The sequence below is a fragment of the Gadus chalcogrammus genome, chromosome 7 (assembly GCF_026213295.1).
Source record: "Gadus chalcogrammus isolate NIFS_2021 chromosome 7, NIFS_Gcha_1.0, whole genome shotgun sequence".
NCBI lineage: Eukaryota > Metazoa > Chordata > Actinopteri > Gadiformes > Gadidae > Gadus > Gadus chalcogrammus.
The window spans coordinates 3,166,639-3,184,254 of NC_079418.1; the positions used below are offsets into that span (position 1 = coordinate 3,166,639).

Consider the following 17,616-nt stretch of genomic DNA (forward strand, 5'->3'; position numbering starts at 1 on the left):
TGATATTTTAGCTGTGCATTGCACAACATTTCATTGAATTTCATTGAAGATGTAGCCTAATATATAAAATGTATGCACTATAGGCCGGTAAAGCACTAAATGAGTTTCTCACCACAAAATGAATGTAGCCACATGCATTTAACAGGTTAGCAAAAACAGAATAGGCTGTAACCGGTAACTTTCTATAAATGTCCATTTTCCATTGAGAAGTTATTACTTTTGTACAGTAAACTGATGTTTTGAATTGAACCTTTTCTGTTAGGCCTATTGTATTGTAAGGTTGAAAATATGCAATGCAGATTTAAGCTTTAGGGATATATTGCTGTAGTAGTCCTAGTTCTAGCGATAGTTTTTAGTTTTATCAAATAGTTTAGTTTGATAAAACTAAAACGTACCCGTCACGGAGGTAAGGTTTTAAGGCCGATTTATGCTCAGTTACGTAAGCGTAAGCGCAAGCGCAAGAGGCCCTTGCGCGCCCTTGCGCACCCCTTGCGCGACTTCTCACGTCTTGCGTGCGTCGGGCGATTTTTCTAGACTTGCGTCATTTTTTACGTAAGCTTTTACGCGAGCCGCGCAGCCTGCAAGGCTGTGATTGGTCTGCTGGTCTGGTTACTACTTCCTGTCTGGAGTATCACATTTCCTGTTTTCATAGTTAGAGTTAACTTTGCTGCCAACACATTATGTCGTTTTAAAATGTAGAGAGATATGCACATTTATACAACCCCAATGATCAACAACTTCATCACCCCTGTTCCTCTGTCTGTTGCCATCATTCACTGTGTATGGGGAGAACACGATCTGGCACATAAACAAACCAACGACTCCCACAGACAAAGACGTCATTCTCGAGGTCGTCTTCAACGAAAAGCTTTACTCCACATATTACTCCACCTACTGTTCTGGCTGTAAATTGCTTGGCAACACGCGCAACACGCGCAACCTAAAAGGGAGCATGAATTGCTTTGAGTAAATTTTGCGCAACAACGTAACACCAACGCTGAAGCATGCAGCCGCCTTTAGTCGTGGATGCGGAGCGGAGGCAGCGCGGAGCCACGGCGGGTCCGCGATCCACCTCCGTGGCGGATCCAACGCGGCGTGCAAGTGGACCCCGATACGGGTCCGTTTTGCGGGCCCGTTCCGGAAGCCGCAATACCTCCGCGGCGGATCCGGCGCAGAGTACTTTTGCTATGTGGGTACCATACAGTAATTGAATTGTGTAAAAGTGTGAAATTACTGCACCTTAAAAATGACCATGAATTAGCTATACTCTCATTTGCATAGTGATTAACATTATGAATTTCAATTGTGTATACCAACTGTATGTTGGCTGACATTTACCTAAAACTTTTTTTCCCTCCATTCTAACCAAGGATGCCTGTTTTTAAATTCCCTAGCCTGACACCCAGTCTGAAAGGCTGGCCAGGGGTTCTCATCTAAAAGTAACAAGCAGATATAAAGTGGGATTAAAACATTGTCTTCTGTTGACTACTTATTATGTGGTTTACACATTAATATGGGAGGACTGGACACACACACACACACACACACACACACGCACGCACGCACGCACACACACGTGAGAAGGAGGGGCTCGGCCCGCCAACTAACGTGCAGAGATGCAGGGGCAGCTTCGCGCTTCATAACAGAGACAGGGCAGAGCGCGTAGCGGGAATTTTATGAATGGTGAATGTAGGAGATAACTTCCCCTGCTTTAAGTATTTTATTGCAGTTATACCCAACCGATATTTCCGAAAAATAAACACAGAAGTGAAAGATCTGTCACAAGACGATTGATACGTATCCGTGCACATTTTTAAGTGGGTATACGCAAATCCTGGTGCGTTCCTAGTGGGTATACGGCGTATACCTGCGTATCACGTAGACTACACCACTGGCTGAAACCTTACTTGAGGGGAAACAGAAAGAAGAGCTTTGTGACCAAATAAAGCAAATACCCATGTCAGCATCATCAGCCACAAAGAAAAGTGAAATGTTAACCCAGGATGTGCTAGCCCAGCTGGATGAAGCCATTCATAAGGTGTGAATGCTTAGCTGTAGATGAGTCTACTGATGTGTCGGACAATGCTCAGCTGTTAATTTATGTAAGGTTCTTCAACCAAGAAAATAAAGAGTTCTGTGAAGATGTGTTAGGTGTAACTCCCCTTGAGACCAGTACAAAAGGAGAGGACATCTACCTGGCCATTAGGTATTTAAACTCCCGGCAGGACAAGCTAGAGCTCAGTTCTCTCACTGAACAACAGAAAGTGGGGGAGTTGGATAAAAGAGGGAAAGAAAGAGAAGCTAAAACTGTTCAATTGTTAAAGGGACACTGTGTAATATTTTGAGTAATGTATTACCTCAAATCAACATATTCATTCATAAATAAGTCCTCATTGGTGTAAAATGATCTCTGCCAAAAATCTCACTTATCCTCCTGAGCGAAGAATAATTAATATTAATATCAATATGGTTACATAGGACGGGTAAGCTTCATGGAGGCTTCCATTTTCTTCCGGTCTATGAGCTGCCGAGAGGGACAAAAAGCACAACGTTGTACAGGAATTGCAAACGCGTTTTCACTCTGAGCCAGCGTGACGGTGGAACTTAGTTTAGCGAGACGAGTTTTACCGGCAAATTTGAACATGCACCGCATTTTTTTGAAAGACCATAGTTATGCCACGCCACAGGAGAAGGAATCATCGTCGCCAAAAAAACGGAAAAGAGCGTTAAAAATGCAACGTGACCAGCGAATACAGAAAAGGAGGGTAAACATCGGAGTCGCTTTTCCAAGGTGGAAAGAGCTGATGAAGGAGAACGATTTTGAAAGGGATGCCGATGTTGCCTGCTTTCTTCTCGGCAGGTAAATCGATGTCACTGTCTAAAGTACAAGCTTTTGTCATTGCTTGGTTGTGTAATTCATTACATAGGCGGCACAACAGTGGAACACTTGAACACTAGCCGCGTTTACATGGACACATCTATGCCGCATAGATTTCTATGCGGCATAGAAAATGGTCATGTTTACGCCTCATTCGGAATACAATTATCTGTTCGGCATAGATTCTATGCCGAACAGAATAGGTGGTGTAGTCCGTTTTAAATCGCCATGTATACACTTATTCCGCATAGATTGGGGTTTAACTTAGAGCAGCCGCAGTTCACTGAGCTCCGTCGGTACTTTTAAGCACACCAAACTTCACCGCTATCAAGGAAAGTGGATTTATTGCCTGATTCACGTCTTTGTTATCACTCCGTAAAAGTAGTCCGGCAAGCGTGTCCAGTTGCTAAGCGACGGGACATGGGTGTTTATTAATGAGGTGTCCGCGCGCGTCCGAGATAACTGTAAATGAGTAGGCTACTACTAGTACTTTTGCAGGCTGAACGTTAAAATACTTCTTTACTTAGAGAGATGGCAGCTGCAGTAGTGCGCAATTGGACCTTCGAGGATTCCTGGTCACTAAATTCCCGTAAGACCACTTTCTCCCACCAGTCTTGGCTGCGGACTCGCATCCAAATTCCTCTTGTTTGCGGCGGAGCATAGGGTAAATATAAAGATCTGACGAGAAATTGACGTTGCTGCGCTGTCCTCCTCCTTCTTAATTTAAGGAGCAGGCAGAGAAAAGCTCTCTCCTGCTGTGCTTTCATTAAAATCACATTTAAAATCCCCGATAGTGATAAGACACTCATTATGTCGCCGCCGGTCCAGAGACGTGTCAGGTGTGCACGAGAGACATAACGGACACTTTTGTTACTACCATGTATACAGTACATTCGGAACACATTTAAGGAACAGATCTATGCCGCATAGATCTGCCATGTAAACGCGGCTAGTGTTTGGGAGTAACAGAATACATGTAGGGCCTACCAGCGTTACGTATTAATTGTTTGTATGTTCAGATTTTAATTGGACCCCAGGAAGACTAGTCTGCTGCTTCTGAGACAACTAATGGGGATCCATAATAGGGAAAAAGGGCAAAAGGAATAAACAAATAAACGGCAATCCTATCAAGATCTTCTCTTGACTCTCGTTCTCCTCTTCCTCGTCATCCTCCTCGCCTAGCTCCCACCGATCCACTGCCTCTCTGTCCTCTCCCTCTCCCTCTCCCTCTTCCTACCATTACTAATAAGCACATAGTTCATGCGTTCTAGTAGAGTAATATAAACTCTAGCCTACTAAAAAAAAGTTATAGGCCTGCTATTGCTGATTTAGATTGAATTTTTCTATTTCTCAACTGATTGCCTCGACAATGCAACATTAAAAGTTACTTCCGACGGGCCGTTTGTCCGACTTTTCAAAAAGGAGGCGCATTAGGCCGACGGTTCAATATGCCGAATAGGCCTACAAATAAAAAGTATTATACCTCTCTCTCTCTCTTTTATCATTTTTGCTCTCAGAGAGAGAAAGAGATACACAACTCTTTATATGTAGGCCTATTCGGCATATTAAACCGTCGGCCTAATGCGCCTCTTGTTTGACTTATCGGACAAACGGCCCTTCGGAACAATGGGTTACGTTTTCGTAACATTGTTTAAATAATGACTATCGTGAATGATGACTGAAATAATTCACTATCTTACACCAATGATTCAATGCCGTTTGAAGTTTGTTAAAAATAACGAACCTCATCATTATCACTCGCATGACTCGATGAGGTAGTAGGTGTCATGTCACAGCTTCTTGGCACATACCGCCCACCGTAGTTTTTGGACAAGCGAGCACTATTAGTTTGAATGCAATATACAATTGTACCACTAGATGGGAGTAATTTTTACACAGTGTCCTTTTAAGATGTGTTGTGTTATGTTTTTGAAATTGGTTGAAACTGTTAAAACATTCACAAAGAAAGAAACAGGGGAAACTCAAGCAGCTGCTATACTTTATTTTATCTTTCAAAAGAAAAGTATATATTTTATCTATATTTGAAGATTGTTATATTTATTTTCACCATTTTGATTTTTAAATGTAGCCCTTCTTTTCCTTGAAGAGATTAGCTTCAGTTGAACTTCCTTTTATAATACATATATTCAGTATAATTGAGTATAATTGTATAAAAGTGACAATAAACATTGTCGAAATGTTATTGAATTGTTCTACCTCTATTGATCTGACAGTCAGTTGCTGATTACATGCAGACGTTGATACAACTACTAGGCTACTTCAATATATATCACACTGAATGATAACGCAAGTTAGACATGATGTTCCGGACCTTTGCTTGAGGAAATTTTCTCTAACTGGACCTATTTGAATTTTAGTTGAATACCCCTGGCCGAGAGCATGGTTTCAGACCTTCACAGATTCAGGTGCATGTTCAGTCTGTGTGTGTTTTTATTTTTATTGTTTCTTGTTGCTGTTCCAAAATGCTCTCTCTTTCTCCAGATCTGCTGTTGCAGATGATAATGTTCCGTTTCATGTCTGCTGTTGCAGATTGTAATGTTTTGTTTTATATCTGCTGTTGCAGATTCTCTGTTCTTATATTTTGTTCCTTAAAGATCCCATGCCATTCTATTTTATGGATGCTTTAATATAGGTATTAGTGGGCCACAAACACAGTATTCAAAGACGTCCCCGAAATTCAGCCGTGGTGCAGAGTTACAGTCACTCCGAAACAGTCGCACATTGAGCTTCCCCCAAACGCGCTGTTTCGGTGGGCGTGTCAAGGCAGGTCAAGGAGGGGGGTGGGGGTGTGGCCCTGAGCAGCTTGTAGCCACAGTACCATGCGCTCTGTATACGGTGGGCGTGTCAAGGCAGGTCAAGGAGGGGGGTGGGGGTGTGGCCCTGAGCAGCTTGTAGCCACTGACAGTACCATGCTCTCTGTTTACGGTGGATGTATCGCAATGGCTCGTAGAACTCATATTATACATAGTTATCTATATCATATATAATATATATAGGCTATTATCACCTGGCCCTGAGCAGCTTGTAGCCACGGTACCATGCGCTCTGTTTACGGTGGATGTATCGCAATGGCTCTTAGAAACCCATACATAGATATCTATATCATATAATATATAATATATATTATCACGGCCAAAAGCTGTGTGAGCCTCCAGACGATAGGTTATTATGAATCTCAAATGACCGCGTCTACTTCAGATTGATGTGGAAGTGGAAGAACCAGAGACGTCGGAGAACCCGACGAAGTCCTTTGTGATTCACTATATCGTCTGGACGCGCACACAGCTTTTGGCCGTGATAAAAGCTGCCGCCGGTCGTCTCCGGCGGGAGACGACCGCGGTCAACAATCCCTTTCTCCTCCATGTCGTGGTTCATGACTTCAGGGAGTCAAAGCCAAAGTTCCTTTCCCCCAATTCATTCTCAACCATGGCTGAGATAACCCCCACTACGAGTCTAGTTGTAGAAATACCATAGACGAGAGTCCGACGTGTTATGCGCCATCACACCAACAGCAGAACGGTTATCCAAATAACAAGGAAGTGTACAACACTTGCGTTACAGTCCTGGAGCTCTATATCTAAATAATATCATATAATACATAGATATCTATATCAAATATATATATTATCACGGCCAAAAGCTGTGTGCACGTCCAGACGATATAATGAATCACAAAGGACTTCGTCGGGTTCTCCGACGTCTCTGGTTCTTCCACTTCCACATCAATCTGTAGTAGACAGAACCGTGCGCTGCCTGCTGCCTGCTGCCGGCGCGAGGCACCACCGCCCGGCTGCCCGCTGCCGTGGTGCCTCGCGGCAACCGGCGGCAGGCAGCATGTCGCAGTTCATGTAGTTCGATGTCGCTCTGCCATTGCATTCAAAATTCTGTAACTAGCCTGTTACTACGAACTAAGCAACTACCGTACACGTATTAGCATTTAGCACTAGCTCAATCACGACTCCTTCAGAATTCTTGTGGGTGGTTACGAACCAACCAAGTGGGCAGGGCCATGAATAATAATTTGACAACGCTACGTCACAGTGTCACCTTATCCAGATCGGCTCATTTCTTCTGCCTTTTTCCTTTCATTGCCTATTGCATTCAGCAGACAAACTGCATAGATTTCAAACTTACCACAGCTCACAAACTTATTCAGACCTATGTTATTTAACAAACAACAGGAAAAATGTGATTTTAATGGCATGGGCTCTTTAATCCACTGATGTTAATGTGTTAAACTGTGTTGTCTCACAATTTACCTTGTGTAAAGCAAGGTGTGTATATATATATATATATATATATATATATATATATATATATATATATATATACTCAACATATAAACAAAGCTACACATTTACTGGGACATACACTTGACCTTATTTTATCATATGGTTTTTCTGTTGATAATATTGTAATTGAGGATGCCACTTTCTCTGATCACAGACCTATTATGTTTGATGTTACCCTCTCCAATCATCTGCCAGCTACTAGAGCTCAAGGCCATTACTCTCGCCATATAAACTCTCTTACTGCAGCCCAGTTTTCTGATAGCTTTCTCAGTCAAACTGTTGCTTCTACCATTGCAACAGCAGCATCATCCTCTTCCAGCCCAGATTAATTAGTCAGCCTTTTCCACTCTTCCTGCTCCTCCATACTTGACTCTGTAGCTCCTCTCACATACATCCGCCCCAAACTAAAATCTCGATATAGGTTGGATGAGGCCACCCGCTGTTATGTGCAGATCTGCTCCCTGTTTTGCAGTGCTCCTGGAGCTCCTCCTTCAGCCCCTCCTTCGCTTCGTTACCTGGCACCTGCTGTTGCCTATAAAGCCTGGGAGGCTTTATTCACTCGGTCTCTAGCCAGAGCCAGCAGCATGGTCCTCATTCACCCGTCGGTTCAACCTATTGTATCAATAAACCCGGTTTTCATATACTTAATCCTTGTTTGTCGACTATATGTTACTTCCCTCGAGCCGGGTCGTAACATATTGGGGGCTCGTCCGGGATCAATCTGGATCAGTTAATTATTTCTAGTTTTCCCCTAGACAGGGTAACTTGGTATGTTTTTGGAAGTGTGGCTATGAGCAGCTTCCTTTCATGGTGAGTAGGGTGAGTATTGAATCTGAGTGCTATGATTTTAAGTTGTGAGTGATTCCCCCTGGTTAGTTAGGGAGTGTACCAGCTAGGCGGAGCAATCTGTCTTTCCATCGGTACCATTTGTTATTTTGCCTTCCTTATTTTCGAGGTAATCCTGGGTGGAGACGTGTTCTCTGGTGGGGGCGAGCATTTCAGGGCCTTGGTCACATGGCTGAGGTTAACTGAGCTTTGTTTTAAAGAAGCCTCGAGCCCGGCACGCCTCAGAAGAACATTAGGGTTGGTTTAAAGTTAGGCAGATACCAGGGGGTTTGCTTAGATGATCATTTGCACTCGGAGGCTTGCTCACTGTGCTCAGCAGTGATTGATTTGTAAAGTTGCTTTAGTGACTGCTTTATGGGCACAGTTGTGGTAACATGTCCAGGGTCCTACAGCTTGTGGATTTGTCAGCTGTAGTGTTGGAGGAGGTGTGTACATCAGTGCGGGGCGTACTGATGTAAGTTAAAACCTTGGGTGAAAGTGATTGGTGTATTTTGTATTGCTTGGTTATTGAAGTTATCTAGTATGGCGGCTATCGATGACTTTATTAGTGCACCTTCGGAGGAGCTGCTTGATCAGCTCACTAAGGAACAGCTCCTTAGTCTTGCCAGTCATTATGACATTGAGATTGCCAGTGGTGATAAACGTCTTAAAGATAGTTTAAGAGAAGCACTTAAGGCAAGCCTAGCAGAAGGAGGCGTCCTGAGGACGTCGGCTCTACCAGCATACCAGCATCAGCGTGTTCTTCCTCAAATGTCAGATGCTGTGCTGGAGTTCAGGTTGAAGGAGTTGGCGTTTCGAGAATTAGAACTGGAGGATAAAGAAAAAGACCGTATCCTTAAGGAGAGACAAATGCACCTAGAGGAAAGACAAATGCACCTAGAACATGAGCGTTTCTTGAAAGAGTTTGAATTTAGGCAGGCTGCTTTGAGCTCATCCAGTTCTGCCTCGGCTCAGTTTAACGTAGCGAGAAACATCAGACTTGTACCTCCATTCGCGGAGAAAAATGTTGAGCGGTACTTCGCTCATTTTGAACGAGTGGCTACCGTTTCAGACTGGCCAATACATGCCTGGACATCGCTTTTGCAAAGCGTTTTGGTGGGAAAAGCACAAGACGCTTACGCTTCTTTAAACATTGAGGATGTCAAGGACTATGAAAAAGTTAAAGGCGCCATTCTAAGAACTTATGAGCTCGTTCCTGAGGCGTACCGCCAGCGTTTTAGAGGCCTCAGTAAGCTGGATGAACAAACTTATGTAGAGTTTGCAAGGGAAAAGGACATCAGTTTTAGTTCTTGGTGCAAGTCAGAGAAGGCGGAAACTAAGGAGGATTTTAGACAATTAGTTCTGCTGGAGGACTTTAAAAATTGTCTGCCCGTTGCTGTGTGTACTTATCTCAATCAGCAAGAAGTGTCCACTCTTGATGAGGCTGCTGTTCTAGCAGACAAGTTTGTGTTGACGCTCAAGGTAAACTTTGATAGCGACCAAGGTGAGCGTAGGGGAAGGACTGGTTCTAGTAGACCTTGGGTTCCATCCACTTCCTCCACCTGCTCAGAACCTCCTCCCACCGTTTCTACAACTTTCGCTAGAAGAGCGGCTACTGTGAGTACTCCGTTGGAGAAGACTTGTTTTTATTGCAAGGACAGTGGTCACTTCATTGCCGATTGCCCTGTCTTGAGTAGGAAACATGAGTCTTATCAGCCTGTGGCCTTACTAAAAGTGGTGAAAAAATGTGCTGCCATCCAAGACATGGACCAACCTGCTCAAAAGGGTGAGCTGCCTGGTTCTTCGTCTTTCCTTATGGATGGTTGTGTTTCTGTTGTCACGGATCCTTCAACCAAGCATCCGATTAAGATTTGGAGAGATACTGGAGCTTTTCAGTCTTTGATTCTGCAGGACCTCCTACCTTTTACTGACCAGTCTAGGTTGGGTTCCAGTGCCCACGTCCAAGGGTTTGGGGGGGGGTATCTGTCTCTGCCTATGCATAAACTTACCCTGGAAACTGGTCTCATCTCTGGGGAAGTAGCTGTAGCTGTGTGCTCCAGCCTTCCCATTAAAGGGGTGTCATTCATCCTGGGAAATGACCTAGCCGGTGGTAGGGTGCATATGGCTCCTGAGGTCCTTCGCCCTTGGTCCTTCGCCCTTGGTCCTTTACCCTTGGTCCTTCGCCCTTGGTCCTTCGCCCTTGGTCCTTGGTCCTTGGTCCTTCGCCCTTCGTCCTTTGCCCTTTGCCCTTCGTCCTTCGTCCTTCGTCCTTAGACCTCAGACCTTAGACCCCAGTCCTCAGACCTCAGACCTCAGACCTCAGACCCCAGTCCTCAGTCCTCCGTCCTCTGTCCTCTGTCCTTCGTCCTCAGTCCTTCGTCCTTCGTCCTGTCCTTCGTCCTCTGTCCTTCGTCCTCCTCCGTCCTCCGTCCTTAGTCCTTCGTCCTTTGAGTTCAAGGTCATGAGTGTCAGAAGCTTCTGTGGTATGTTTATTTGTTTTGTTGTTAGTTTGTTTGTGTAACTTGGCGGTTGCCTAGAGCAACCGTTTTAAGGGGGGGGGGTGTTATGTGCAGATCTGCTCCCTGTTTTGCAGTGCTCCTGGAGCTCCTCCTTCAGCCCCTCCTTCGCTTCGTTACCTGGCACCTGCTGTTGCCTATAAAGCCTGGGAGGCTTTATTCACTCGGTCTCTAGCCAGAGCCAGCAGCATGGTCCTCATTCACCCGTCGGTTCAACCTATTGTATCAATAAACCCGGTTTTCATATACTTAATCCTTGTTTGTCGACTATATGTTACTTCCCTCGAGCCGGGTCGTAACACCGCTCTCTCAGGCAGGCCTGTCGTAAAGCCGAAAGAAAATGGAAAAAAAAAATTTAAAAACTGCTTTAGCTGCTTTCCAGGCTGCAGCAAAAAAAAGCCAGGGCAAAGCACCTCTCTGATTTGATCAGTAAACACTCAAACAGACCAAACATTTTATTTAGCACTATTAACTCTGTTATCAACCCTGTTAACTCCCCAGCTGCTGATGTATCTACTGCTACCTGTGAGGAATTCCTTAAGTTTTTCATTAACAAAATAGAGAACATCAGATCACTGTTTACCCCCTCCCCATCACCCACTCCACCTGATTACTTTGGTACACCAGTTATTTTTAACCAATTTCAGCCCATTTCTCTCTCTGAACTGCGGGAATTAGTATTGCACATGAAACCCACTGCATTCCCCCATGATGCCATTCCCTCCTCTATCATTAAGGATGTTTTTGATGCAGTTGGCCCTTCAATTCAAATAATTCTAAATTCATGCCTTACATCTGGCACTGTCCCCTCATGTTTTAAACATGCGGTTGTCCAACCCCTGTTAAAGAAACACAACCTTGATGCTAAATGCCTGAATAATTACCGTCCCATCTCTAAGCTTCCTTTTATCTCCAAAGTCCTAGAAAAAGCTGTTCTGTCTCAGTTGACTCCCTTTCTGACCACCCACAACATACTTGAACCTCTTCAATCAGGTTTTAGATCCCTTCACAGCACCGAAACAGCCCTGCTCAAAGTAACCAATGAACTCCTCCTCACTCTGGACTCTGGTGATAATGCCATCTTAATACTACTTGACCTCAGTGCTGCTTTTGATACTGTAGATCACAACATCCTCCTCACCCGCCTGGACCAGCAGGTGGGCATTAGGGAGACTGCACTACTCTGGTTCAGCTCTTACCTTAAACATAGGACTTTCTCTGTCTCTATTGGTCAGTTCTCGTCATCATCCGCCCCTGTCTCATATGGGGTCCCCCAGGGGTCCATCCTGGGTCCCATGCTCTTCAGCCTGTATATGCTCCCACTGGGTGAAATTATTAGAAAGCATAAGATCTCTTTTCACCTCTATGCCGATGATTCGCAGCTGTACTTGCCCTTAAAATCTAGGGACTCCATCCAATCTCTCCTGGTCTGTCTTGAAGACATCAGAAACTGGATGGCTAACAACTTCCTCCAGCTAAATGGTGACAAGACTGAAGTCATAATTTTTGGTCCCTCCAAGGCAAGACACACTGCATTGTCAAACTTAGGTCACCTCACGCCTCTTGTCAAACCCCATGCCAGAAACCTTGGTGTCATCCTCGACTCTGAACTCTGTCTTGACAAACAGATCAGCACTGTAGTCAAAAATAGTTTTTACCAGCTCAGAGTGATCTCCCGCCTCAAATCCTTCCTATCCCACAACAACCTCGAGATAGTTATCCATGCCTTTATTACATCACGGCTGGATTATTGCAATTCCCTCTACCTTGGCCTCCCCCAATCCTCACTCAGACGTCTGCAGCTGGTGCAAAATGCTACCTGGTGCGTTTTAACTGGCACCAGGAGGCACGAGCACATCACACCCATTCTGGCCTCCTTGCACTGGCTCCCAGTTATTTTTAGGATCCAATTTAAAATTGTTTTATTTGTTTATAAGGCACTCAATGGGCTGGCCCCGGCCTATATCACTGAGTTTGTTCAGCCCCACTCTGCCCAAAGGTCCCTCAGATCCTCTAACAAAGGGCTTCTGTATGTGCCACACTCACGGCTCAAGCAGAGAGGTGATAGAGCCTTTGCCATTGCTGCTCCACGTCTGTGGAACCAGCTCCCCCTGGATATTAGATCCGCCCCCTCCATTTCTGCCTTCAAATCTAGGCTAAAAACCCACCTCTACTCCCTGGCCTTCCTCGCCCCTTGACCTTTTAGCCTACCTCCTGTTCATGTCTGTGTGGTATGCCCTGAATGAATGTTCCCCCCTTTGTATTATTATGACCTCTATGTATTGTTGTGTTGTATTTTATTCACTTTTTATTATTATTATTTTTAATTATCATTATTATTTTTATTATTTTTTATCTTATTGTACAGCACTTTGGTCAGTGTATGCTGTGTGTAAATGTGCTCTATAAATAAAACTTACTTACTTACTTACTTACATTTCACTCAGAATGGCTTCCAAAAAGGCGTTGTTTGAACTCTGTCCGGAGACAAAACAAAGGTGTGTGGCATTCAAAGGCAACCAGAAGGATGCAAACAATATTAAAAGTTGCTTAAAAGTGCTAAATGAGTGCGAAGACATCCCCCGTTTTGTCTCTCACTACCTGAACGAGCTGCCACCTGTGACGTTTAGCAACCTGGATGTGTCTAACCTGCTGAGCAGAATGGAGCGTCTGCACAGCGAGGTTTGCGCACTAAGACACACAGTAGAAGTTCAGGCAGAAATCAGCGAGGACCTGCGTACTATGGCTGTAACAATGGACAACAGAGTTGCTGCCGTGGAGGGCCGATTGAAGCCGGGTGGTGGCGGAGGACTGGCTGTATCGGATGGCCCTGCAATCGGCGGTGGAAGTGCTCCGCACGATGGCCCGGTGAATGGCGCAGCACATGTTGCGAGCGCACCCGGCACCTCCGTTGCAGGTGAACCCACCTGTGTTGAACCTGTTGCTGCAGCAATAACCGTGACTACCTGTGTGAGTCCTGGAAAAACAGCACCGAACTCGTCAAGATGGAGTCAAGTCGTGAAACATGGCCGAGGTCGGAGGAATAATCCCGAGGGCCAGTCTGTCTTATTAAAACAGCGTGCTGGAAAACCTGAACGGAGGATGCCAAAGCCTATTGTTGGCACTGCTGTGCAAAAGGATATAAAAGTGGTGCGTACGAAATTGGTAAGTGTTTTCGCCACCAAATTCTCCCCAGACCTAGATGCTGTGACAGAGTATATATCTTACTGAACAACTTGGCCGCAATGTTAATTGTCAGCGTATTGTTACTGCAGGCAATAGATATAGCTCATTTAAAGTGTGTGCTGAGTGCGATGAAGTTGCAGAGATGTACAACCCAGAACTTTGGCCTGAAGGCTCGCTTGTGAGGAGATATTATGAACCTCGTAAAGTGGGAGTAATAGGTGCTGGCGCAGCTAGGTCGGTTTCTGGTGCAATTGTACCAAATGGGTCTACGGATGCAATGCTCAGCTAAACTGTAAGCAAACTTTATGCAAGTTGGATCATATAACTGTCGCGGGCTGCGCCTGGGTAACAGCGAAGGTGATAGGAGCCGACGTATAGTAGTGGACAATTTGCTGCATCATTGTGACATTTTATGTTTGCAAGAAACTTTTCTACCAAAGCAGTATTTGGGAAAGTTGAACTGTTTTAATGACAATTTACCACGGGGCTGGCGAGTCCACAACGGACCTATCCTTGGGAATAGTGAGAGGGAGGATAGCAGGGGGCGTGGCTATCCTCTGGCACAAAAAGCTGGACTCTGTCATTAATGTCATCAGGCTTGAAGTTGACTGGTGTATTGCAGTGCGCATACAAATAAATAACATTGAGTTCTGTATTATAAATGTAGACACACCATATGAGTCGCAACAAAATGAAGATGAATATCTGAATAGGCTTGCTTTTATAAATTATTTTATTTCTGATAATCATTCCACAAGCGTCCTTGTAGTAGGTGATATGAATGCTGACCTTACAGACAAACGTTCCTTGTTTGCTAAGCATATGCTACAGTTCTGTGACGATAACAATTTAATTGTATCCAGCCAAATGTTTTTACCTGCTGATAGCTATTCTTATATAAGCGAGGCTTGGCACACAACATCATGGCTTGACCATTGCATTAGCAGATCTATTAAGATTGTGTATGAGGCGTCCATGTCTGATCATATTCCTTTTGTTATGTCACTAGATTGTGAGAGTTTCCCTGAGATGTCTCAGGAGGGTAAACAGGCCTGTAAGGCCAAACTGGATTGGGCCAAGCTCACAAATGAGGATATTTTAACATACTATAGGAAAACTGATATCCTTCTTAGTGCTGTATATTTACAGAGAGATGCAATTATGTGTTCTGACGTAAACTGTAATGTAATTTCTCACTGTAAAGATCTCTGTGCTATGTACAATGATATTGTTGGAGCTGTGTATGAGGCCAGCAGGTCATATCATAATTATTCTAAAAGGGGAAAGTCTGACACCAAGCCAGGTTGGAAAAAGCATGTTGCTGCTCATCATGCAGAAGCTAAAGAGGCATATAAAGCTCGGGTTCAGGAAGGCCGACCTAGACAGGGGCCTGTCCTGGATTATAAAAAGTTATGAGGGCAGACTCTATGGCTGAAAAGCTTCTAAGTAAGAATGTTGTTGAATTTTGGAAGGATTGAGAACTCTTAACAGGAGCAATACATTGTTGCCTAGCACAGTAGAGGGAGTCTCTGGAGCTGATAAAATCGCTGATTTGTGGAATCAGAATTACTCGGCTTTATTTAATTGTGTAAAAAGTGACCCTTATACAGTTGGCAATATTTCCAATTAGGATGCAGTAGGAATCACAACACATGAGGTTTTTGAAGCTATCACAAAATTATCTGTGAATAAAGCAAGTGGCTCAGATCAGATCACTACAGAGCACCTTGGGTTTGCTAGCCCGAAAGTGGCCGCTCTACTTGCCATATGTTTCACTGGCTTTATGATGCATGGGCTGTAGCCCGACTCTATGTTGGCCGTAACTCTTGTGCCTGTCATTAAGAACAAAGCAGGCAAGATTGGGAACATGGACAATTATAGGCCAATCGCACTGGCAACTGTGATTTCCAAAGTTCTGGAGAGGATTATTTTAGATCGATTGGGTAATTATATTAATACCAGAGACAATCAGTTTGGTTTCAAACCGAAGCATGGCACTGAGTTGTGTATTTATAATTTGAAATAAATAGTAGAAATGTATAGAGGGCAACATTCCTCTGTTTTAATTGGTGTTGTTAATGCCTCTAAGGCCTTTGATAGAGTCAATCACCAGAAGCTGTTCACAAAATTAAATTAAAAAAAAAAATTGTTAAGTACCTCGGGCACTTTATAACAGATCAAATGTCTGACGATGACGACATTTTAAGACAGTGTCGTACATTATATGCCCAAGCCAATATGTTGGCAAGAAAATTTCATGTGTTCTGATCATGTTAAAATATGTCTCTTTAGAGCATATTGCACTCCCCTGTATACTGCCCCCTTATGGGGTAAGTTAAAACAAAAATCAAGTATGCACAGACTACAGGTTGCTTACAACGATTGTTTTAGGATCTTACTTAAAAGACCCAGGTGGAGTAGTGCAAGTGAGCTATTTGTGAATGCAGGAGTTAACACCTTACAAGCTTCATTGAGGAACCTTATGTACAGATTTATCTGTCGCCTGAATAACTCAAAGAATGAAGTCATAATGCTGCTGTCGAACCCAAGTTATAGCGCAGTACGCTACCAGTCATACCTTTGGAGGCATTGGTATAAGTGCCTTTTATAATTGGTCGTTATGTTTTATTCTTATTTATGTGTGTGTTGTCTATTTCTTGTATTGTATGTTTTTAAATGGACCTTGAGTCTAATAATAAAAGGATGATGATGATGATGATGATGATAGACAGACGTGACTAACACTGACTTAAGTGTTGCTACACTGACAATATGATTTATGTGCTGCCATCTTTTTTCTTTTTGCTCCAGGGGATTCGCCCGGAACCCACTGACCAACTTGTGGTCAGGAAACCCAAGGTTTGGGTTAGGTGTTTTATTTTAACACGTACCTGGACACATACCTCCTGAATGCCAAGTTAATATGGCCGAGGGACACACACACACACCATTTCATTTATTTATTTCTGTTAAATGTATATATGTAAATTATTTTAATCAAAGAATTGGAAACGAACATTCCTGAACATTTGTTTAAGGTAACACACTCTGAGCACCTTTAAAACAAGACTGAAGACTTTTATGTTTGCATTTGCTTTCTGCTAAATCTTAAATACATTGCTTTTTTAACTTTGCCTTTATTTTCTATTTTAATACTAAAATGCCTTTTTAACTTAAAGGCATTTTTTTTGCATACGTTTTCTTTTACATATCTATTTTATTTTATTGTATGACAATGTTTATATGTGAAGCACTTTGAGTCTGCCTTGTGTATGAAAAGCGCTATATAAATAAAATTGCCTTGCCTAACAAACACAGAAAATTTAATTTATTTCTGTTAAATGTGAATATGCATATATGTAAATGTATATTTATAAAAAATAACCGGAAACGAACATTAAATAAACATTTGAAAAGGACGGACACACACACACCACTTAATTTTAATTTATTTCTGTTAACTGTAAACAAAGAACATTAATAAACGTTTGAAAATAGTCATGTGATGTCATATGTGTGTTTTAAAGGCCCACTATGCAACTTTTTTAGCCAAAATTACATTATGCTGGTTGAGAGTTATTCTGAATCCGTGTATGGTTCGTTCTTTGAATATTTCGATTTAAAACAAAATCAGAAAAACCAAATAACAGAGTCGTTTTTTGGTTATCTGATTTGGTTTTGAATCGGAAAAAGGGCAAAAGGAATAAACAAATAAACGGCATTTCATTTGTGTTTGTGTTTTTTTTGTTGGTTTTACATTTTTACAAAAAGAAGACCCTACCCAGTTCCAAGATCACTTTTATGGCTATGTAATTAATCACACACGTTCTCAGTCATCATGCAGTTCTATTATTACAATTATTAGTAGGCTACTGTAGTTATAACACAGTTATAAGAA

The 17,616-nt window shown here is 43.1% G+C and overlaps 1 protein-coding gene across 1 annotated transcript; it reads left to right on the top strand.

Annotated features, from left to right (window-relative positions):
- Positions 1-7,658: 7,658 nt before the first annotated feature.
- On the top strand, positions 7,659-10,452 carry LOC130385464 (uncharacterized). The gene is made up of 3 exons (XM_056593971.1): positions 7,659-9,802; positions 10,058-10,191; positions 10,291-10,452. The coding sequence occupies exons 1-3, from the start codon at positions 8,560-8,562 to the stop codon at positions 10,450-10,452; spliced, it is 1,539 nt and encodes a 512-aa protein (XP_056449946.1). The 5' UTR covers positions 7,659-8,559.
- Positions 10,453-17,616: the final 7,164 nt, after the last annotated feature.

Bases quoted from the DNA above. Each gene is read 5' to 3' on its own strand.
- LOC130385464 (XM_056593971.1), top strand. From the start codon at position 8,560: ATGGCGGCTATCGATGACTTTATTAGTGCACCTTCGGAGGAGCTGCTT. The intron at 9,803-10,057 runs GTGAGCTGCCTG...CTGGGGAAGTAG, and splicing joins GGACCAACCTGCTCAAAAGG to CTGTAGCTGTGTGCTCCAGC. The intron at 10,192-10,290 runs GTCCTTCGCCCT...CTTCGTCCTTAG, and splicing joins CCCTTGGTCCTTTACCCTTG to ACCTCAGACCTTAGACCCCA.